Source organism: Ictalurus punctatus, chromosome 24, assembly GCF_001660625.3.
Source record: "Ictalurus punctatus breed USDA103 chromosome 24, Coco_2.0, whole genome shotgun sequence".
Taxonomy (NCBI): Eukaryota; Metazoa; Chordata; class Actinopteri; order Siluriformes; family Ictaluridae; genus Ictalurus; species Ictalurus punctatus.
The window spans coordinates 14,191,689-14,216,385 of record NC_030439.2 but is presented as its reverse complement, the minus strand read 5'-3'; the positions used below and the strand labels follow the sequence as shown (position 1 = coordinate 14,216,385).

At 37.9% G+C, this 24,697-nt stretch overlaps 1 protein-coding gene across 2 annotated transcripts in view; it reads left to right on the top strand.

Moving 5' to 3' along the window:
• Positions 1 to 24,697, top strand: part of znf704 (zinc finger protein 704) — a 63,575-nt gene that overhangs the window by 24,450 nt on the left and 14,428 nt on the right. For both annotated transcript variants that reach the window (XM_017454308.3, XM_017454307.3), the window contains exons 3-6: positions 11,049 to 11,152; positions 12,910 to 13,151; positions 17,216 to 17,316; positions 21,410 to 21,677. In XM_017454308.3, coding sequence (XP_017309797.1) covers positions 11,049 to 11,152; positions 12,910 to 13,151; positions 17,216 to 17,316; positions 21,410 to 21,677 — 715 coding nt within the window. The remainder of the gene's footprint in view (positions 1 to 11,048; positions 11,153 to 12,909; positions 13,152 to 17,215; positions 17,317 to 21,409; positions 21,678 to 24,697) is intronic.

Here is a 24,697-nt window from a genome sequence, read left to right as displayed (position 1 = left end):
GCAATCTTCTTTGTCTTTATAGCCATTAAAGAAAAGTAGCATCAAACTCAGTTTAATGTTTTATTTTTGTTTATTTTACTACTGTTCTGCAGACGGTTTGTTAGCTAAATTGCATTGTGTATTGTAGAAGTATCCACAAGTATCGTGATATGATATTTTTGTCGTATCTCCCAGCCCATGTGTAGCTCATGACTAAAGCCGGGTTCGCACGGTATGATTTTGACCACGATTTGGTCATCTGCGACAGATTTTGAGAATCCTAAAAGATTCCTATAATCCTAGGCCAAAATCTGTAGTCTTTGATCGATATTTTGACGCGTTCCATAACTGCCGATTAACGGCTGTTGCGAATAAATTTTTTTCCTCTGATTAAATTCTCCCAGAAGATTTGAGGCACAGTCCTGTTGAGTGGCTTCTCCTCCTCTGTCTTCTTGCATGCGTACGTTTTTTTGCGTCTTGACTGTCGTACAGTCTGACATTAATGATAACTGAGATCCTACATGTTCGTACAGTCTGACAAGCAACAGTCGCAAAGGACTATTAAAATTGCATAGTGTGCACCCATCTTAAATTAGATTATCGGTAATGCCCAGATTACCCCACTTTAAAACAACTACTTGTCTTTAAGCCTCCAAAAAATGGTAGTAGACTAAATGCTGATAACATTATTGCTTCTGAATGATATCACTAGTAAGCAGAAGACAGCAGAAAAATAAAACAAAAATAAATGTAAAAGACATTTATTTATTTTTTAAAATTTTTTTTAGATTAATAGGATAACATGCCAAATGAGAAGAAGGCAAATATTCCAATAAAGACTAATATATTGCAGATATACTGAGGTATATCATATCATGATCAGTTCTAGTCATGATAATTACGTTAATTAATGTCTCACAATGAAGTGCTCAGCACTGAGACCGCTAATAAGCATGCAGTGTTCACATGCAGATCCACGGATACTATTCTGTGCACTCAGTTTACAGCTCCTCCATATGTCTACATTTGGATGGCATACAGAAATCTTAAATTGTTAGTGGGCCTAAAAAGGTGTAAGTGTCTGCTGCGTCTTGCACCTGCTGACACTCATGGAGCACATTAACTGTGGCACAACCTCAAGCCGACATCTTCTGTATATCAGAGTGTTTTGGTGATGTTGAGTAGTCTCTTCTAACGATGGCATATGTTCATGTCCACAGGGTGAAAACATCTCTCAGACAGCTCTTCACCCTAACACTCCTGTTGCAATCTTTACTATGCCCTGAAGAACCACTTTGTGTCAGGACGCAACACAACTCACAACTCAGACACCATACAACCAGTTTGAGAATGAGCGTCTTCCTGTGAGTTGAGGTGGCAGGTTCTTTGTCTTACCTTAAGTCAGTGTAGAGATTATGATCTTAGATGGAGGCCATAATGCCCCTTCCCCCAATGGCTTCTTCTGGTGAAGACCGAGTGTGTTTTATGAACCACTTTCTATTCCCTACAGGGCCGTGAGGAGTGTACCTCCCCTTCTCTCTCCATCATGGAGATGACTCTTTAGGGGTTAAGGGGAGGATGGGAGAGAAAAGGATTTTGTATCCAACGTGTGGTAAAAGAGAGGTCATGAGGGTGCTGTACACTAGGTGAAGAGACCTGGTTATTCACAAAGAAAGATGGAGGGATGTATTAATTGGGTTATTGTGTAGGAATTTTCTCCCTTTCTTACTTGGGAAGAAGGTGATGTGTCCAAATATTAGCACATGCTGACATCTATGGTTGTTAAAAAACCGCAGAAATCAAGTCAAGCAGGCATCAGGTGTCACCAGCTCAGCTTCTTTACTCACTTGGCTCTGATGTAGAAGCAGTAGCCGCTTTAGAGCTCGTAATATCTTGCTCAGCTTCTTCCTTTGTTCACACCCCTGTCATGTTTTTCTCTTTCCTCCTTAGGTGCAAAAGGAGACTTCTATTAGATTAGAGGAGAAAATTCTGCATTTAATCACTGCGTATTAAACTGGACAAACGCATTCTTTGTCTCAGGATACGACATAGGATGAGCTGTACCATGACCCATTTCATTAACGCTGTCTCTGAGTGATGACGCACGTCAGGTGAAAAACTGACATGTATGTCAACAAATACGCTGGTTGTAGTGGCAATATCATTTCAAGTCCGATACAGATATCACATGTGGCATCAAGGTTTGATATAAAACTGCTTGACACTATAGAGTGTCCCAAAACTCTCCATACATAGGGGAAATTTTCAAATAGTCTTTAAGAGAAAAGAAGAACATATTGAAATCATTCTCATCGCTGGATTGGGAAGCTGTCGCAAGGTTGCGATGGACTTTGACAGGAAACATGGCAAGCACATCACACACGGCATCGTTGCTAAACTTATTAACAAATGCAAAAATTCTGGAACTGTTGTTGACCAACCGAGATTTGGACGTCCACGAACATCCAGTGATGTAGGCAGAACCAATGGGGTGGCTTCAAACATAGTCCTCTATATATGGAGACTTTTGGGACACCCTGTGTAGTAAAAAATAAAACCACTTAACATCATCTGAACACTGAACTTAGTCACACAAGGTACCCTACATTGCCAAGAACTGCCATGTTTTACAGGAAGACAGCATTTAACTGACACTGCAAACAACCAACAGACCATTGTTTTTGCGTAACATGTAAGGAACGGAGGTTGTGAAAACGGTGTTACAATAAAAACTGATGTGCTCTCAACAACCAAAAAACAGCATGGTTAGACAAATATTGGTAGGTAAATTGAGCTAGTCCAGTGGTTAATTGAGCTAGTCCAGTGGTTAATTGAGCTAGTCCAGTGGTTATATCTTGCCCCAAATGCAAAAGTGAGATTGCAAACTTTTTTTTTTGAGATTGTAACTTAAGATTTTGATAGTTGTGTTAAGCTAAATGTACAGAAAAACTCATTACACAACTGCACTGTTGAATTCTCTCAACTAAAGGGGTTGATTAATTTTTTTTTTTATAACAGCACCTCTGACTAGTGACATCTGTAATTAAAATCACAGGTTTATATTAATGTTTATTCTAATACTGTATTGTTTCTTCAGTAATAACTCATTCACATACACTTGCAATTCTCATATAATCTTATAGCCTTATAATAAAAATAGATTTTATTAAAAAATATGCTTGGTATTTAACAAAAATAAAAACAATCATGGGAACTAATTTGTCTTTAAAAAAAAAAAAAAACAACAACCAGGAATTAATTGTCTCACGAATATTCCACAGCGTTAAATTTAATTATAAATAAAGTAAATAAAGTTAAGACATTAACAAATTGTAATTGTTGGCAAATTGCTGTGATACAAGAGGAAAAACACTCTTATTGGATTAGCACATTTTTGTTTTTGTGTTCATCCAGAGAGAGATAAGCACTCGCTATACCAGTTGAGCTACCTACATGTTGTTAGCGATATGCTAACTTCATTAAATACATGATTATGGTGATATTGGTGGTATCACTTACTGAATAAAACTTGCTGTCAATTTTAGCCTCACATTCCAACATACACTAATGTGTGAGGCATTGATTTGTGATACTGCTGCAGTTGAGGAGATTGAGTCAGAGTCAGAGGAAATTGTCTGTTCCCTGACCCCCCCCCCCCCCCCCCCCCCATAGCCATGCTAATGCTAATAAAACTTAAAACTCAAGTGCCCTGATGTTTCACCTAAGCAGGATACGTCCATGTAGCCTAATCAAATTATTAATTAGAATTATCAATGGTAAAAAGATTGTTAAGAATTGATATTGAGTGATTGAATTAACAGTATATTGTTCAGCAGTAAGGGTTGCAGTAGATAGTCAGCACTGAGGTATAATGGATTAATAGATATATTGGTAGAAAAAAAAGTTTACCCAAAGAATAAATGTCTTTTTTTTATGCTGTCACATTGTGCTCACTCTTCAGTGTGAGCCTTATGTTTGTGTTTTTCACGTTTTATTTCCCTACGAGGCTTCATCTGTTCAGCAGTTCGACACAGAGCGAACGTTGTCAGAAAGCCATATTGTCCATGTTCTTTCTCGGGTGTGAGCTCACTGTGGGAAACGAGAGTAGGACTTACTGTTTTGTGCCTCACTGGAAATGAACCGTTCTGATTGCACTTAACTTCCTTACATCATAGAGTACTGACACAACACGAGAACAGGGTAGGAAAAAAAAACAACAACAACAAAAAAGCAGCATGCGTTGTGGGTATAAATAGAAGAGGCTCAGTCAAAATAGGCCTGTGTTTTGTCTATATGCAGATTCGAATGTAAACACAGGAACTGAATGCTAAAGTGAAATTATTGGTTTGACTCAGCCCTGGTCTTCAATTGCAAGCCAGCTTTTAGCCACACATTTCATCTTTACTAGGCACTTTACTTTGTGTGTTTTTGAGAAAGAGGAAGTCTTTGGCAAGTCGCCAGACCTTGAGACCATGAGCCAGCCTGCAGTATTCACATGATGACCGATAATAACCTTGGATCAGGGCCAGGCTATAGCCAGCAGATTAGCGTTAAGCGAAGAAAGAGGAAGTGCAAAGCGAAGCCTTCAATACCAACAAACCACATGTGTTCATGCTTGAACATGCTGAGCGAAGCCTGCAGTAATGTAAGTTAATCAGTAATGAATGCATTAATCTTTGCTTTAACCAGGCCCAATAGAGGCGAGTGATACTCTTAGATTCTTCAGATTAATTATTCTCCCCATGGAGCTTGGCTAGTCCAGATTCAGGCTGGTTTGGAATGATGTTACTTCACTACTTAATAAGGATGAATAGAGATGCCTTGATGTGGTTCTTTTACGGTAGTTATGATGTTATATGACACTTTCAGCATAAGTCCAGTGTCTTTCATCATCTAATGCACATGTGGGTAAAGGGCACTAAGAAGTACTAGAGAAATGGATTAAATTCTGACACTGGGGAACATGCCCTTATGGGAGGTGTAATTAGAGACTGATCATCAGGTCTTCTACATGAAGTTTGATCCTCGGGGCCCTGGACAGCCAAGAACTTCAGTGTGAATCGCTCCACAGGGTGGCTATACAGCTAGAACTTTTATATCTTTTATATCTGTCATCTAACATCAGTTACCACATTGTGTGCATGAAATGTGGTTCATGTGCTACTTAATGCTTGCAGTTTTGACTCTGGTGAAAAGAAAATGGATCTAGGCAGTGGGGGGAAATAGACCCCCAAATAGTTGTATATTTAAACACACTGTGACTTGTCCTCACATGCCAGAAATGGAGTGAAGAGCTTATCTGTACTGTATTATGCTTAATGTGTAGATTGAATGTTTTGGAAGGAACTATCTGATTATTCACTTTTGTAATGAGGGTTAGCCTACTTGCACAAAGGGAAGTAGGTCAAAGGTCATGCATCGTATTACTTGCAACAGACAGCAGTTATGTAGTATCCTTTTTATACAAGACCAGATCAACTCAATATTGGCAATGTACATTTACATTTACAATTATGGCATTTGGCAGACGCCCTTATCCAGAGCACCTTACATTTATCTCATTTTATACAACTGAGCAGTTGAGGGTTAAGGGCCTTGCTCAAGGGCCCAGCTGTGGCAGGTTGGTAGTGCTGGGATTTAAACTCACAACTTTCCAATCAGTAGTCCACTGTGATATCACAATAAGTGTACTTGTATGATCACTAATAATCCGATCATTATCTGATTTTGCTATTTATTTGAATTTGGCAGTACTACAATATCTTTAATTGTATTATGGTCATATTTAGATTTCAATAAACACATTGATATTATGCCAACAGTCAGTTATTCAGTTTATGTATACTGTATTGTTTATTTATTTACTTGTTTGTTTGTTTGTCTGTTTGTTTGCACAAACCTAGCTGAATAGAGAAAAACGTTTGTAACTGTTTGTAATTAGAGAGTCAGTCACTTCAAATCCACAAGAACATGATGGGTTAAGAAAAGATGCTGTGTTATTTGAAAGCTGAAACAGCTGCTTGCTCAATAATGCTAGCAGCTCAGTATCGGAAAATGTTTTTATGCTGACTGACAAGGTTTAAATGGGGATTTAGGGGGTATTACTTCTTTCATGGGTGCCAACAATGTGGGAAGAGTACCGTTCAGTTAATGTGTTAATATAAGGAGTTCTCAACACTGAGATCCTAAACATGTGATTAAACCAAGTCATCATTATGCCATGCTAGATTTACAGTTTCACCAAATTATATTAATGGAGCTCAGGCCTTAAACCAAAAGTTTAGTTTAGCTCTTACTGGTTGGTAGTTTTGCTACTTGTAGGGATATTACTAAATGAAATCTGATTGTTTAGGTCAGATCTCATAGTTTTTCTATTATCAGATAACTGAAGTGCATATTAAAGGATATTGATCGAATCTTTGCCGAAATCTGAATGCTGTTTTCTGATATTGACGTACGTTTAAAAACACTCAGACTTTGATTTATTAGGATCCGAAGTAACGAGTACTAATTTGCCTGAGCAAATTAATTGTGTGCACAGCGAGTGGGTGTGTTGTGGTTGATTAACCAAGAATAATTATGTGAATGGCATTGCATACAACATTAGAGGAGGACACAGTATGCAAATTAGGTTGTGTGTGCTCTTTGTTCTCAATAGCCATGGTGAGTGTGAATATCAAAGAAACTCCTGGAAGAGAGAAACTCTAACTCATCAAACTTGTGAGATGTATATTATGTGTTTATATATATATATATATATATATATATATATATATATATATATATATATATATATATATATATATATATATATATAATGTGTGTGTGATTGTTTTAAGACACAAGGGCATAATTTAGATGAACTTGCTCATCATTGACGCTTAGTAAATGGTATAATTTCGTCTTCAACCAATGGAAACAGGCTTCCACAGATTTAATACTTGCCCTTCCTACTAATTTGCACCTGCATTTAAAACTGATCAGTTTGCTTATGCAGCACTCCTGTATTTTTGCACCTTTAGGTAGAAACATCCAAAATTGCACTTTCATTAAGCCAAAAGCATAAAATGCTCATAAGAAAGATATAATCCTTCGTATTATATCTTAAAGATATAATCCGTCCTGTTAATAAATCGGTGTGCATGCTTTTTGTGGGTTATATCAAGCTTGCATGTTCTTCCACACACTACCATTTATTCAAATTCAAGGTTTCAAGAACTTTGTCATATGCACAGGCTTCCTTATTCCGTGAAATTCGCTTGTTCTCAAAGATGCTGCAGTTGAAAATAAGGGATGAATAACAAATAAAATTTTATGTTTCCATGGCACTGTATTGTAGCTGTTTGTATTGACATATATTATATTGCTACTATTCCTGATAACTGTATACACATACATAAAATTATCTTAGAAAACTTATGATTCATGTATTCTTGCCATAATTACTTTTACATTACAACAGAACAGCCGTAACAGTTTGCTCTTTATATGTGCTCTGTGTAATTCATTGTTGTTTGAACATTCACGACTGTATCATTATGTGTTAGAAGCGAAGACCTAGAGGCAGGAGGCAAAATGTGTCTCAATATTCAGGAGGAAATGAGCTTCATAGCTCACTGGCTGTAAGAAACCATAGTTGGCCTCCTGCTTTCTTTCTTTATTTCTCTCTCTCTCTCTCTCCCTCGCTCTCTCTCTCTCTGAACAGATGTAGTCAGAGTTTTAGGGGAATTCCCATATGCTTGTTGCGCTGCTAGAAAAACACTCTACATATGATTATAACCAAATAGCAAGTTAAAATGGATTTTAAAGAAATTAATGTGCTTTTATTAGGAAATCTGGATTGTGTTTGCAGAAGCTGTGAACGGTGTGAAGTAAAATTCCATCACAGGAGCTGTATAACTATCACAACGTTACAGTAGTTTAAATGGAGCAACTGTGGGAGGTGGTTGTGATTTTATAAAAATTCTGATTTTGCCAAAGTTTACTCAGGCCTAATCTCAGTTGATGTATTTTTTATTTTTGTATTCTTATTTTCTTGTGCAATGTACCATTGCCGTAACCATGTTAAAGAGCCAACAGGTGATGGATTAATGATCCTGTATGGAGGACAAAAGAGAAATGCAGAGGAGTGAATGTGTAACACAATCAGTTGTTGAGGTTATTTCTCCCAAGTGAGTGTTGAGTTTGAAACTGGAGCCATATCTCTGGCTCTATGGCAGTGAGGGTCTGTGCTCCCTTAAAGACAAAGGACCAGATGTCTAAAGTGGGGGATTGCATTTCCACAGCCGCCAAAACACGCATTTGTCTTGTGAGTTTGGATGGTACAGAAAGTTGACTCATCTATCCAAAAATGTACAGCAGATGTCAGCAGTCTGTCTGACTGGCTAGTTGCCATCTCACCCATTTACCCCATACTAAAACCCTCCCATTAAACCTCACATCACGTCCATTCCTGGCCAGGATATTTAAATTTACACTAAAACCCACCCACACTCAGCTGTCATGTTTACCCCAATCCAAACGTTTAGTCTTTCTGGAGCTTTGTCATTTATCCCCACACCAAAACCCTTCCACACATAGCCTCCTATTTAACTCTCATGCCAAAAACCCTCCCACTCTTAGCCTCCTATTTTACCTCCACAACCAAAACCAGCCCACGCTTAGTCTCCTATTTTACTCCGATTGAATCAGAAACATAATTTATGTGTCCTGCCAAAAAGGCTTCTGAGGCCCTGGGAAGTTCAGAAATACATTTTGGCTGCCCACATTTAGTCTTCCCATTTCCAGCCATTTCAAATATCCACTCGCACTTACCCTGCCCATTTATCCCCATTGCTGCCATTGGTGTGTGAGTGTGTGTGAATGGGTGAATGAGACACGGTGTAAAGCGCTTTGGAGCCGCTAAGGTTAAAAAAGCGCTATATATGCATACCATTTACCATTCCTGAAGCCCACCACCATTTAGCATGCCTGTTTACTGCCATACAATCATTTCATGCTTATCTTCCTCATTTGACCTCACGAGAAAAACTTACCCATTCTAAGGTTGTCCATTTACCCCCCCCCCCAATTTAAGTCACCCACACTTAAGCCGGAAGTATAGGCGTCAAACAAAAATGACGTTTGAAGGAAATGTAGAAAATGTGCAGAGTTATCAGTTTGTACAGTGCGATGTGTGCACTCAACCATGCAGAACAATTTTCTATAAATGTCAGGATCGGATCCAGCCTGATCAGCATTTTGCAGACCAACCATTAAAAAGTTTTTCAAATATATCTGCTGAACTACGTCCACAAGTGACTGGATAACTTGTGCTTTAATGGGAACGGTCTTGAGTTACTGTACATAAGACTTGATGGAAATGCTTCCTTTTAAAATAACAAGTTTAATAGAAAATTAAAACAATTAAAACATAGAACTTAGTATTGCTTCAACATTTTGATCAAATATCAGCTATCTATGCAAATCTATGCAAATGCTTTAAATTCTCTTTCATCATCTACTGGTAATAATGCATTTCACCCAAAACCCACCCATGCTTGGAGAAATGCAGAGTATGGAACATTGTAATCCAATCACCTGTTAATTTCCCAAAGTGGGTGTTGTGTTTGAAACTGGAGTCATGTCTCTGGCTCAGTGGCACTGAGGGTTCAAAAAAGACCCTTAAACACAAAGCGCCAAATCTGTGTGAAGGCAATGCTAAAGGGTGTTCACTTACCCGTTACCCCTGACAACTCCCAACACCCCCCCCCCCCCCCCCCCCGCTTCCTTTAGTAACCCATCCATGCTAAGCTTGCTATAAATAAGGGAAGGCGCTGGGTGGGATCACAGAGCAGGCAGACGCCCTTAGGAGACTCTTATTTTTAGGTCTGGGTCATTTTTACCTCCTGTTAGTTTTTGTTTTTTTTTTAGAAAAGAGAGAACAATGTCTATGTGCCTTCTGTAACATTGTGGTGTAACAAAAGACTGAAGATGGACTGATGTGTTTATCACTTTGTTTAGCAATTCAGCTTATTTAAAAGGATGTTTTATGATATGTCTTGAGTTTATAATTCTTGACAATCTAGAGATCACAGTCATACATTAGACATTGGATTTGTACAGTATTTAACACTCTAATCTGTAATCTAACACATTAAACATAGTACTTTGAGTGATTATAACAGATTTGACAGGGACACGAACATCTTGCGCTATATATTTTAATTAGTACCTCATTTGTACAGGCCTATGCTGTTTTTATGGCTTGATAAAAGCACTAATGACATGACTTGAGGCCTTAAATAGCAGATTTGCAGAGTAGCAATTCATCAGCTCCTAATTACACTGGTTCTAATGTGTTTGTTGGAAATGTATAATATTTCATTGGCACATGGGATATTAGTGGGTTAATTAGATGCTGTTCAGGGACATCTTTGTGGTATTATCTCAGGGATCTGTCATGCTGAGATGTTCTGCTTTGTGCTCTCTGTGCCTTTCCAAGGTGACCAGGAAGTAATCAGGGGACTGGGGGTCTTTGGAAAAGGAGAGCCTGTGCTGATTTATACCGTAGCTCTAATAGCATTGTTTCCATCACGCCGATGGCGTTGATTATGGAGGTCAAGAAATTTGTCAATCTGAGCAAATTCTCTTTGCGCCACTCATGGATTTGGGACTGGGATTGTTTTCGTGTGCTGTTGGCTCAGGTGCTCTCATGAGGGAGGTGAAGCAATTGATTATATTCTTCACACATCAATGCATTCCATTCGCCATCCTTTGATAATGATTTGCACACCGTTCACCAGAGACTTCACCATATTCAGACTAGATCCTGCATAAGTGACTGGGACAACGGGTTCAGGTCCTTGTTCTTTGTTCTACATGTACACCAGTGTGACTTCTGAACTAGACCCATAAATACTTGACCTCAAGACATTATCGTAATGACAAACGGTTCTATGGCAGTGCATTTCTCAGTCCGTCATTCAAACAATAACTGTTCAGGAAAGGAGCCACATAGTATACAAAATAAAGGTGCCTGTGATTTGGTGTGGTATGTGGTAATAAGTGGGTTTTTCCCCTTTTAACAGGAAATCAGACGAGGAGGTAGACATGGACAAAGTGACTGCAGCCATGGTGCTAACCAGTCTGTCCACAAGTCCACTAGTGCGGAGTCCTCCAGTTAAAGTTATCGGTAAGTGAACAGTGCTGTTGTAAGCTCTGCTCAGTCTTTTCCACACAGCAGCTACAGAGATAAGTGTCATGTGGTTTTCACTCAGCAGTTTCCTGTTTTTCGCTCTTACATAGCCTTGACACTGAACTGAAGTTGACCTGCCTGCATGACTTAGCCACTACTTTAACCTTTTCCCGAATTGTTAAAACTCGCTGTTTAGGTACAGTACTTTTTCCAGTACAAAGTTCCTAAACACCTATATTTATTGTTATTAAAAATGTCAAATTTGTGTGCCATTAAAAAAAAAAAGTATATTTAGTATTAGACCACTTTTCTGGGACCTGCAAAGACAGAAGCAAGTGGAAGCCCATGTCTGCAGAAGAGATGTGGCAATTTATTCAAGGTGCACGAGAAACTTACAGCTGATGCCTTATACAATTAAAACTACCCAAAATAATTTATGGAATTTGTAAAGATAAAGATTAGTCATATGAAATAATATATATTAAAATTGTTCATATGAAATTGTTCATATGCATAAACATGCATATGATACACTACATGACCCAAAGTATGTGGACACCTGATCAAAATCTGTAGCTACAAAGTTGGAAGCATACAATTGTATACAATGTCTTTCTATGCTGTAGCATTACAATTTCCCTTAACTGGATCTAAGAGGCTCAGACATGTTCCAGCATAACAGTGAGCCTGTGCACAAAGTGAGCTCCATGAAGATATGGTTTGCCAAGGATGGAGTGGAAGAACTCCAGTGGCCTGCACAGAGCCCTGACCTCAACCCCACTGAACACCTTTGGGATGAACCGGACCCCAGCCTCCTCACCTGACACCCCACCTCAATAATACTCCTGTGGCTGAACAAGCACAAATCCCCACAGCCATGCTTACAACTCTTGTGGAAAACCTTCCTAGAAGAGTAGAGGTTATTATAACAGCAAAATGGGGACTAAATCTGGAATGTGATGTTCAAAAAGCACATATGAGTGTGATGGTGAGGTGTCCACATACTTTTAGCCATATAATGTATCATTCCACTGTTACTGCCCTACTGTCTTATGAACATGTGTACAGGAATGAGTGGTGTATTTTTTCTGTATAGATGTCTTTGTTGCAATTTTAACATTGAAAAAACACTATATCTATACATATACAGTAAATTAATCTCATTAAGAATTAAGAATATTATATTTGTATCTATTTTGCTGTATTAAAAAATACATTTAACCCCTATATACATATTAAAATCATATTGGGCTCATAAGTTTCTCTTATTAGTACCAAAATAGAAAGTATGTGCCTGTTGACAATTTCGATCAATAATTAAAGACTCCCCTAAAGACACTGTCGACCCTCATAATCCTTGTAATGTGACAAATTTCTTAGTTAAAAAAAAAATCAGTTATTAAACCATTAGAATTAGACTGGAGTGTAAATGTTCATCAAAAAGTGACATGATAAAACATTACAATGCATTATTATTGGTCAGTCAAGGCAAAATATCAGAACACTGTTAGCGTGTGTGAAGAGTGGTGAAGCAAAATTGTCATGTAAGATTATGTAAAAAAAAAACAAAAAAAAAAAAACAGGAATTTTGTATTTTAAGTGATGGATTCTGATTAAAATATGACCAGGGACGTGAAACAAAATGTGAAACATTAGTTTATATTTCAGGTTTAACAGGCAGAGTATGTGCTGTAGCTATAAGAATCATAGCTGTTCTGTCCACGACCAGGCCCTGACCTGCTCTCTTCCTACAGAGGGTCTGAATGGATCATGGAAGGATGGAGGCTTCACTCCGTCCAGTTACAGCAGCAGTGGCTTCTGGAGCTGGAGTGCTCCCAGTGATCAGTCCAACCCCTCCACTCCGTCTCCACCACTCTCAGCCGACAGTTTCAGACCGTTCCGTATGTCCAGCCTCAGCGGGCCGCCGGATGACACTCTGGACGAGCAGGACACCAGCAGTCTTCTGTTTGATGAGCCCATTCCCCGCAAACGCAAGGTCAGCGACCCTCTCCTAATGTCCTTCAATTTCATCTCAAAACACTCTTAGACCAGCTGGTTTACTGTCCATTCCTGGACCCTGATCTGATGGTGTTAATTAAGAAAGAAACACAATTATTACTTTCCTATAACAGCATGTCTTGAAGGGTTTTTATTCCTCTTGTACTGTTTGCCAGTGTACTTTTTATCAGCTTAACATTTAATGTTATGGAATGTCAGTGAAACGAGTTAACTCTTGTTATCACTTACATTTTAACAGCTACAAACAGTCTTTCTATCATTTTCTCTTGACGTTAATAAGACAAAAATGCAGTGTGTTACCAATAAACCATAAAGCACAGCGTTCTGAAGACTTTCCTGTGGTGGAAAACCCTAAATCTCTAAATTCCTTAAATCCCTAAAATCCTTCAACATATCAATAATCATACTTTGCTAAATAACATGTTTTTAACCTGTTTATTATTAGACTTAGATTATATGCAGTATACTTCTACTGCAATATACTTCTCTGAGAATTAGCTGTTACTATAGAAACAGTAACATGGTCTCGAAGATGCTATTGTCAGAGCCGCTGTTATAGAAAACCAATCAATTCCTTTAATCAGAATCGAGCATTCAGCAGTGCTGTGAAGATGTTATTGTCATTCTGCAAGAGAGACCCTTGTTTATTGTAATGGAGCCGTGTATGTGTATGAGTGTGTGTGTGTTTCTGTGACATTATGCACAATGAGCCCTACCTCCTCAGTATTGTGTGGTGAAAGTGAGAGCTGCAGCTTTGTATTTAAGCCTATGTTAATGGTGGGTGAATGTAACGCCACATCCTGTGTTTGCTGCTGTTTTCTTCAATGTGTGAAGTTCTCATCGCATCCACAGACCCGAGTGAAGAGGTTTGAGATGCAGTGCGAAACGGCAATCTGCATATACAGAGATGTATTATGTGATAGCTGAGTGAGAAAGTCGCTCGCTCTCCTCTTCGCTCCACTCTCGTCTACTGTATCTCCCTATTCCACACACAGACGGTACACTTGCAGTAATGAATGCTTTCTTTATCTGCAGTATTGTCCCGCTGTCTTATCACAGTCACAGGATTCTTGGACATTATCGGTGCCGGTGTTTGTGATATCCATGCTGTCATTATCCTCTAACAACCCAGTCATCTGTCCTACTTAATTACACAGGAACCATACCTACAAGTACCTGGTGTTAAAATAAACTATTTTAATATCCTCCAGTATAAACACTGAATCCATTTGGAGTTTTATCTGGATCAGCATTGTCCTCAAAGAAAGTGGTTCTCAAAGTGGGGTCCGGTGATTCTCAGGGGTTAATGAAGCAGGAGGTCTGTTTTTTCCCCATTTTGTTACAGAGGTGGAAATCACAACCCATCATTATCTAGGTTATTATATTTATTGTTGAGTTCTTATAGCTATTAGGCTCGTTTTCAACTAGAGATTTAATTCACTTTAGTGATGCATAAAATATTGAAAGTTTAGTACTTTCATGTCTGTATTTAAACAAGTGAACACTCTGTTCATTTATTATACTGATTTCACTCCTATTATACTGATATTAAGCTGATTTGTCCCGCACGGTGGCTTAGTGGTTAGTACGTTTGCCTTGCAGATCCGGCGTTTGGGGTTCGAATCCCACCTCTGCCCTGTGGGCACAGAGATTATGTGTTGTCCTGTGCTTTGAGGGTTTCCAAATTGTCTGTAGTGTGTGAATGTGTGTGCGACTGTGCCCTATGATGGGTTGGTACCCAGGGCTTGTGCCCTGTGTTCCTTGGGATAGACTCCAGGTTCCCCCATGACCCCGTGTAGGTGTGGAAAATGGATGACGGAATGGATACTGATCTACTGATTTGACTCATACAGTAACTATCTGACTCATATTATACTGATCTGACTCATATTATGCTGACGTGACTCGGATCAGAAGAAGCCACAGAAAGAATTCTTGTGCTTTTGGTAAAGCACATTTAACAATAGCGCTAGTGAACTGCCTCCAATTCTACCTCATTTTTATGTAGCTAACTTTTAACCGAGCTTGTTAACAGGTGTTTAAAACAGAAATTGTGAATTGAAATAAGGTTGTGAATTCATGCTGTTTAGGACGACCCAGTGGGAAAGGTTTAGTTGGCAATAAAGTTCATTTTTCAGGGTCGTTAATATATCTAAAATATACAACTGAAGAGTTTTATTTCATTTGTGTTTGTGAGCAAATTTCCTATAAACAATTAAGAACTGCAAAATCAGAAATATAATGGTATAATGCAATTTACATTTGTTTTAAATACTTAAATTCATGTTGTATTATTGATTTGTTCAAACAAATGCAATTATTATTAAAGCATACAGTATTATTTATTAACCATTAAACATTAAGTAAGTACAGACTAATCAAAAAGGTATGTAGTTACAGGACTGAGGAATGTAATCACAGTTTTATCACAGAACTTTTAGTAATGTTTTGGTATTTTTGATCGTTTATATCAGTGTCGATCTGTCTCTGTCAATGTAATGGTGTTGTAACAGCTCAGATCTCTGTAAACCAACGTCATAGAATGTGGGGGCAGAATTTTAAGAACAAACCACATAATTTGTGTATATCCTGGCGCTCTATTTTGGTGTAATGAATGTTGGAGTATTAGATAAAGTTCAGAGTGTAAAGAAAGTTTGTAATTTGAATGGATCTCTGTGACATTTACTGTGAAATACCATAAAACTCCGTCTGGCTGCATAAACAATTCAGCATACAGATGTTTTTTTTTTCAGTGAGATGTCTGTGAAACACTTTCAGTCTGAGTTGTCAAATATGCAAAGCTATACTGCAAAAAAACAAAACAAAAAAAAAAACAAGGTAACCAGTGAAAACATCTTAAATATCAAACAAGTTGGCTAATAATTCTAACACGCTTATCTAATAACTATTATTGTATTATTTTAATTTTATTTTGCCTAGACACTAATTTGCTAATCAAGTTTGAGATTCTGGTAGCAGATGATCCCCCCCTAGTCCCCTGCCCAGAAATAAATCCTTGAAAGATGCCAAATTATCTGCCTACAAAATAGCAAATGTAAACAAGAAAATATGTCTAGAAATAGGCTTAATAATCATTTAATAAAACATAATGTCTCCTATATCATTATTTGCAGTGTATTATGATGAGTGAATGTGCTTTGGTGGTTTTCGGTGGTTAATTAAATGTTGGTTGTTGGCAATGGGACCTGCTTTGTTATTGTTCATGCTCTCAGAGGACACAGTCTGCTTTTTGTACCACACTAAAACAAAGGCCTCCTTATGGAAATGAAATTAGTGCTTTGACAAAGTAAACACACAACCCCATTGTAATATGTGACCAGGTGGAGAAAAGCATTACAATTTGGAATAAAACCCAACAGGACATGCTTTTATTGGAAATACTAAACAGTGATTTGTGGAGTTACTGTTGCCACCGTGAAGTTGGCTATTTTCTTGCATTATGTCATGTCCCATAGTGTTTTATTTCTCTTATACCAGAGCAATATGCCAATTGCACCAATTTAGTATTATCAATTAAAGAAGGCCATGTTGTTGGTGTTACGTATTTATGATCTAAGCTATAAACAGTGGATTTTTTAAAAGCTGGAACTGCTGTCAGAGCTGCTGTGATTGAAAATGAATCAACACCTTCTGACCAATAAGAATAGAGGATGCAACAGTACTGTGGTGTAAGGAAGGCATTTTATACACCAGTTTGTAAACAGTCAGCGTATATAACGCAGGAATTTTTTTCCCCTTGTAACTGTAAATGTCAACAAATGTGTATAACATCACACTGAATATACAGCATGACTATGTACTGTCACTTTCACTACACACCAGTTACAAACAAATGACTTGATAGATTTGGGCTGTTTGTGTTTCTGTGTATTTCTATCTTGCTTATCATGGCTATAATGGAGGACAAGGATGACAAAGCATTTTTTTTCCCATCAGGCTTTCGTGTCTTTGTTAAGCCTAGCATGCAAAGGAAAAACAGGATGGATTAGTTGTGTCACTGTGCACTTGTGTTTCGAGCAGAACTCCATGAAGGTGATGTTCAAGTGTCTGTGGAAGAACTGCGGCAAGGTGCTGAGTACTGCAGCGGGGATCCAGAGACACATCCGCACCGTACACCTCGGGTAAGGACACTCAAACTTAATCAGTAACAAATTATGGTTAAAAACATTCACTATCCATGTAAAAGAAATGCTGCCTACTACAGACACTTCAGATGAATCCGAAACAACTTGTTATTCACTGAAGGTAATCACTACATATGGTGTATGATGTTAGCATAGGGTTTTATATGGCCAGTAGAGCTCTGTTTGAGATTCAGCTCCATAAATTCAGGAAACCTGTATCGATAGACGTCTGTTAGGTAAAAAGTCTTACAAATGTGCCCTCGACTACATGAATATTCACATAGCATTCGAACAGTGAGATCAGTTTTATAGACCATTTCAGGCAAATATTCATGAGCACAGGAAGTGATGTTGATGTTACTAAACAGCATTCAAAACACTAGCAAAAAAACCCATACACCTCTTTTTAATCGACTGGTAGCTTTATACAGTATAATTTATACAAGATTCTTAAAATTAAAAATTGAAATTAGTACCATTTTATTTAGTTGTTGTTCCCTCAGGCCAGGAACTAACTCGGAATATATTTCCAAAAGACAAAGCACAGCGAAATGCTTGGATTGCTGCAGTGAAGAGAGACAGCTGGATACACACTAACTCCAGGATCTGGAACACATGTTTTATTTCCACTCATATGAAATATTACACACTTAAAAAGTGACATGTTGCACAATGTAAGTCATCAACAAGCTGTATCAGGGTGTAACAGGCAGAGGCCATTAAGAGCTGCATGTCATCCTACATAGATGAATACTCAGCTGTATAGTGCATTTATTTGCCAAATAAGAAAGCTGACCATCTAGCCTGCTAACTCACCTGGCCATACGCATACAGCAAGAGCTTACAACTTCCCCTTCCTTAGTAGAAGAACCGTGCCAAGGATGTTTTAGACAGTGTTTGACTGCTCCAACACATTACACAACACCTCAAATATTTACCACCTTTAAGCATCCAAACTATGATGAGCTTTCACTGTCTCTCTGGTGTAAACACACTCTGTAAGGTATACAGAGTTAAGTCATATATAATACATATCAGGTTAAGTCACGGAAAACAAATTTTTTTCACATTCTTGTTTAAAGGATTAGTCTATGAGACACATTCGTGTGTTGTTCGTTTGCGTATATACCGTATATTGTTTGACTTTCGAGAGACTCAAGAAATATGAGCTAATCATTGATTTTTACTAGAGGTCGACCAATGGCGGATTTTACTGATACAAGTAACTTGGGCAGTAACTTAGTTATTGGTAAAGTTAAAGGTCGATAACCGATGAATCAACCTGTAGTTTTTAAGACTGATACTGAATGAAAACTTAACACTCAAAGCAAAATATTCCTGAACTTTATTAAAAAAATAAACAGTACTGACTCTACCATGAAAATGTACTGTACTTTTTTACATGAAATAAATCTATAAATATTACTATATATTAACTATTAATAAATATTAAAGTAAGTAAAAGGTATACATCCAAACTGAACCAAAAATTAGCACTCCAATAACAAATAAAAATAGAGTCATCCGAAATGAATCAAAAAACACTTCAAATAACACAACAAAATTTGTTAATGAAAGTTTTTATTTCACCTCTAGAGGCTGCTCTCGTATTGTATAATGACAGCGGACTCTTTTCAGTTGCTCCCGCAACGCACGTAACCAGGAGAATATATTGGTGTGGTTTTTTTGCTGATAATCGATAATTCCCGCAGTTGTTTATCAGTCGACCTCTAATTTTTTACAGCTTTGCATTTAAAAATGCTGGAAATGCTTTAGCAGGGTACATGCGCAGTAGCATTGTTATTAAAGGCAATATCTAATTAAAAATAATATAGCAGAAAAATTCTCCTGCTTTAATAAGATGTGCCTATTATCACAAGAGTGATACATGCAGACATGTGCAGGGGCACACTTAGTAAAATTGATAATTTGCACAATTTGCTTTAACCCAGTGTGTCAAAACACAGTATACTAATTGCAGAAGATTATTGTGAGGATTCTAGAGATTTGGTGAAGGTGTCAGGAGGGTCAGAGCACTGCAGAATTTCTGCTTTAACACACACAATGAGGCTTATTAGATAATTACAGAAACCTTTCATGGGTTCAGTCAGGTGTGTTATTGCAGGGAAAGCACTACAGAGCTACAGTAATGACAGGTAAGGTGCATTTAATGATACCAATCCACAGCTCACATCCTATACTGAACATGTTGGAATCAAAGGTCACTTTTGGAAAATATCGGTGGGTCAAAATGTATTTCTATCATAAACTACAGCCTCGTACATTCCTAGGAAAATAAGCTTACATGCAACACCAGTCAAAAGTTTTCAACACACTGTATTAACATTTTGGTTAAACTTCAGTGGGTTCAAGTTGAACACTCAAAAACGATATTTAAAAAAAAAAAAGGAATAGGAATAACCAAGGAACTGAAAAATATGCACCTTTTTATTATATTGGAAAAATCTTGATGTAATTGGTGGAAAGAATCTGGATCGCTCCAGTTAGGCACTTGAATCACATCATGTATTTGTCTTATGGTTAAGCCGAAGACTGTCTAATATCAGCTAGTCGGACAAATCCAGTCATACGGTAAATTATAGTCATACAGTAACTGCTTCACCAAACAAGAGCCTTGTTCCCTTTTTTTTGCCTGAAAATGACATGGGTCCATTTTTTTCCAAAACTTTGTGAACCCAAAAATCTGAGCCATTTTTATGTGGTCCTAAACGGCACACAGTTCTGTGGTGATGTGACTGTAATAAGACCAGCCAGGGCTGAATTTCCCAAAAGCATCATAACACAAAAATTGTTAAACGGTTGAGCAAGCAGCACATTAAACACTCTCTGTATCAGTTAAAATGATCTTGATTCATAATGCTTTTGGGAAATTGTTTTATTTTTTATTTATTATATTACATTACACTTGACACACTTTTATAGTTTATGTGCATATCACTGTCTTTATCATTTAGCCACTTCTGTGGCTTTCTGATCTAATTGTGAACAGCCACCAGTCAACAACCTGAGCAAATCATGTTTGTGATAAAGGCTTGTGCTAGTGGTTTGTTTCTTTTTTGTTGTTGTACATGATGTCAAGTATGGATTGTGTACTTTATGTGACATTATTTGGAAAATGTCTACAAGTGGGTTGTTTCAGGTCAGAGCTTGAATAATGTTCCAGACAGATACAGTATATGTGACTTAGAAACAGCTTCAGTGAGCCTTAACATTGATTCTGTGGAACTGTAATGGCGCAAGAAACACCATTCTTCCAAAAGATATTTCTTCAACCGATGTTTTGATGATAGTGGTTGCAGAATGCCGTCTAAAACAATGCTCCAAAATCTCCCATTGGTGTTTGCTTAGGTTAAGCTCTGGTGACTGTACACGCCATAACATATTATATACATTATTTACATCCTCACTGAACTATTCGGGGAGCCTTTTTGCTGAGGATGGGGGTGGAGTCATCCTGAATAAGCCCACTCCCATCAGGATAGACATGAAATGTTTATTTATAGGATAAAGGTGATCAGTCAGAAGAGCTTTAAGTTTATTCTCAGTGACCCTTTGCTCTAACAGGAGAAGTGAACCCAAACCATGCTAGCCAAACAAAGCCACAATTTTCCCCTTTGATTTGTCACCTGTCTGTAAGTGAACTGTCAGAACAAAACAGAACATATCTAAACAAAAGAAATCTGAATTGAGCAATAAAGCTTGTAATATGAATGTAACCCAATAGGCATCACAATCTGCAGTTTTGAAACCTAATATCATTTTAAAAACCGTATAGCCCACTGACTGTCAGGCTGTTTGATGGTTTAATGAGCATTTTAAGTGCTTTATGTTATACTTAAGGCACATGAGAGATTTTCTTTATGGTGGTAATGAAATGCACTACGTATTACACCGCATTTGTAATTGTATTTGCATACAGTTCCTGTTACACTGACATTAATTTGCAAATAATTGATGAAGGAAAGTGCAGCTCTGCTTCTCAGAGTAATTAGAGCAGTGCAGCCAACTGAATCAGTATGCTAATGAGATGGTGTCATAGCCTTTCCCTGTTTTTCTCCCCTGCCCCTAGGCGGAACTGCGACTCGGAGTGCAGTGATGGAGAGGAGGATTTCTATTACACTGAGATTAAGCTGAATACGGACTCGGTGGCTGACGGGCTGAGCAGTCTGTCACCTGCGTCTCCGTCTGTTCTGTCTCCTCCACCTGCCACCGAGCACAGACGAGCCGAAACCTCCTGCAGTGCCAGCGGAGCCAAGACCGAGAGCAGCAGCTCCACCCCTCTCAGTCGCTCCGCCCCCAGTGCCCTCTACCTGGTACACACTGACCATGCCTATCAGGTACTGCCCACTCACATTTACAAGCATTGGTCAGGCTATACGAAGTGTTTTAAGTTCTTGAGTTTAACCTTTTCAAATGTAAGTACTGGAAGAGCTTAAAATTGAAGATTTAGATGTATTGAACAAGATGACATTGACATTCCACAGCGCCGAAATTTCATTCGCACAGACCGCAAGCTTGCATCTGACAGTCTGTCCTGTAGTCCAATGTAGAAGTAGTCTCTTGAGTAGTAAATGATGTGCTTATAAAGTCCTGGAATTTCATTTTGAAACGTGTATTCACTTTTGTGGTTATTCAAATTTTGCATTTTATTTATTTATTTATTTTGGTGGGGGTTTTTTTTCACACCCAGCACATGCATGCACTGAACCACTGGAATGTCCTGCTGTGAACCCGAATTAACCCGAACGAGACTTATTGAACTCACTGACTCAATTATTCTGACAGAGGAGCGAACCTCGGTCATGACAGAATGATTTGCTGACTCCAGCACTGCCTGGCTGAATGTAAGAAGCGTGAATCTCTGTCATGACCAAACTATTTGCTGACTCAAGTGGTCTGGATGTAGGTTGAGCAGGCATGCAATTCCAAATGGGCCTCACACAATTATCGGAAGTTTAAATTAAACACCACCAGAAAAACATTTAATGTAAACCTAGATTAAATATAGGTCAGATAATCATAAAGTGGGTTATGGATATGTATGGAAGTTTAGTGCTCTGTTTTGCACTTTTCAGTTTTGCAGTTGCAAAGCTCATCAGCAGCAAACGGTATCAGTGTCAGTATACAGAATCATTCATCCTAGAGACTTGTTTAAAAAAAGGCTGAATTTTTAATGAATGAAACATGTCTAACTTATGCACTGAAGTAACAGATGCATTGTGCGCATTCACCGCTTCTTAACACTCAATAAAAGCAATTTATATTAGTTACAAGTGGTGTTTCACTGCCAGGCCTATCCGACCACAACCAGAACTGTGTAAACCTGGAAATTCCCCCTCACACTCGGAAATTAGTCATGAATATTTAAAAAAATAATAATTCACTTTAATCCCGGGATACACTCAGGTCTCCAGTGTATTGCTTTTCTGAGTCAGTCGTTTCGGTTTAAAACAATCAGTTTCAAACATATAAGTAGTGATACGGCTGCTTTTCGGGTTTTTTTTTTTTTTTAACTTTACAAGAAATCTGTCAGGTTACAGCTAACATTTTTAAACTCTTAATTAAATTAAATGTTTCTACAATTTAAAAAAATACAGTAAAGGGCAGTAAACAGTAGTAAATGAAACAAAGTCAATATTTGGTGTGACAAAAAAAATAAAAAAAATAGTAGTTTCTGGTACAATGTGTGCAGTTTTATAAGGAAATGAACTGTAAGTGTTATTGAGCATCTTGCAGAACCAGCCACGGTTCTTCTTGCGACGTTGACTTATTTTTGCAGCAAAACACAGCAGACTTCATTGTTTTTTTTTGTTTTTGTTTTTTTATCTGAAAAGTGGTCTCTTACGTAATGTGCTGCTTTCTTTACTGCCATGCAAACATTTTTCTTTAATTACATTCTTTGCTGGAAAACTAATGTTCCGAATCTAAAATGGCTTTTATCCTGACTTGATAATGTAGAAGTCATAAAATAAAAAATCTATAACTATAAATCTATAAATCTATAAGTTTGTATTAAAAAAATAGGGTGCCTAAAACTTTTGCACAGTACTGTACTGTAAGGCATGCTCACTGTATGATAGGTTTTTATATAAATCATGGTTAAAAAATAGCTTTAATATGACTAATTATAGCTTAATATAAAACTTTATAAATTAAAGCTGCAAGCAGCATTTTCAGGAACCAAGCACCCAAGCTCGGTGAACTGCACATTCACAAACGTGCTACAATTTAGCTAAAGGGATGAGTGGATTAGTTCCACTCATGATGTGTATGTTTTGACCATAGGATGCATTGAGCTCGGCTTGACCCAGGGAATCCAGGGATGTCTGGCTTTTAAATTTTGGCCACATGGTTCAAACGTTGAAGGGACCATAAACATACTTCCAAATTATGCCCAAGTTTGACCTGATGGTGGTGCTAGAGTGTTGGCAGCACTTAGCCCAAATTTGGTCAGAATGTTCCTTAGACACTCCCCAATCAGTGTGCCAAATTTCACAACTTTTTACCAGATGCTTCTATGGATTGCCATATACACCCTAAGAAGAAGAAGAAGAAATGGTAGAATAAAAATAGGGTGCCTATGCACCTTCGGTGCTTGATCCACTGAATATGGTTTATTGTTAAAGCATCCCTAGTGTCTCTAGTCAGATACAGCATGCAATAATATCCTCACATAGGGTTTGCTCAAGGAGCCTTAAGTGCTAGAAGTACTTAATTTACATTTAATTTGTGTCAAACTGAGAAGTGCCTAAAGAGTGCTTGACATGCAACATGTCATCATAATATATGTTTTATTAAGCCAATAATTATCCTAATTGGTATTTCCATGCACACAGATCTTACACTCACACATGACACATGCTGGCCTAGTTTATATTACCTCCCTGGATGATGAAATAACGTGTAATGGCCAGAAAACGTAAGCCAGTGTTTGAATACTGAAATCGCTATTCGGGTATTTGTTATGCACTACCTCTGCAGGAAGTCAGTGAGAAAATATGCCATTGAAAATGAAAAGGCAAATCTTTTGGTAATCTTTTGATGGTGTGCAAGTTAGAAGGGCTGAAGACTTTGCAGAAGTGGGGGGTTTATATACTCATGCCTGCAGGGGGGGATACGAAGCTCACTGGTCAAAGAGGGATTGTACATTTCCAAGACATTAAAAGTTTCCTGACAAAAAAACAAGAATCTTAGGTTACAAATTAAGCACATTTGGGCGCTGCTTTCTGCTTTAACATGGAAAAAAATTTTTTTGTATTTTCAGTTACTGGTTTTTGTTCTGATTATTATGCACATGCAAAGCCATTTTGCTCGCATAAAGTTCATGAATTCAGTGAGATTTTCATTACTGCGCTGT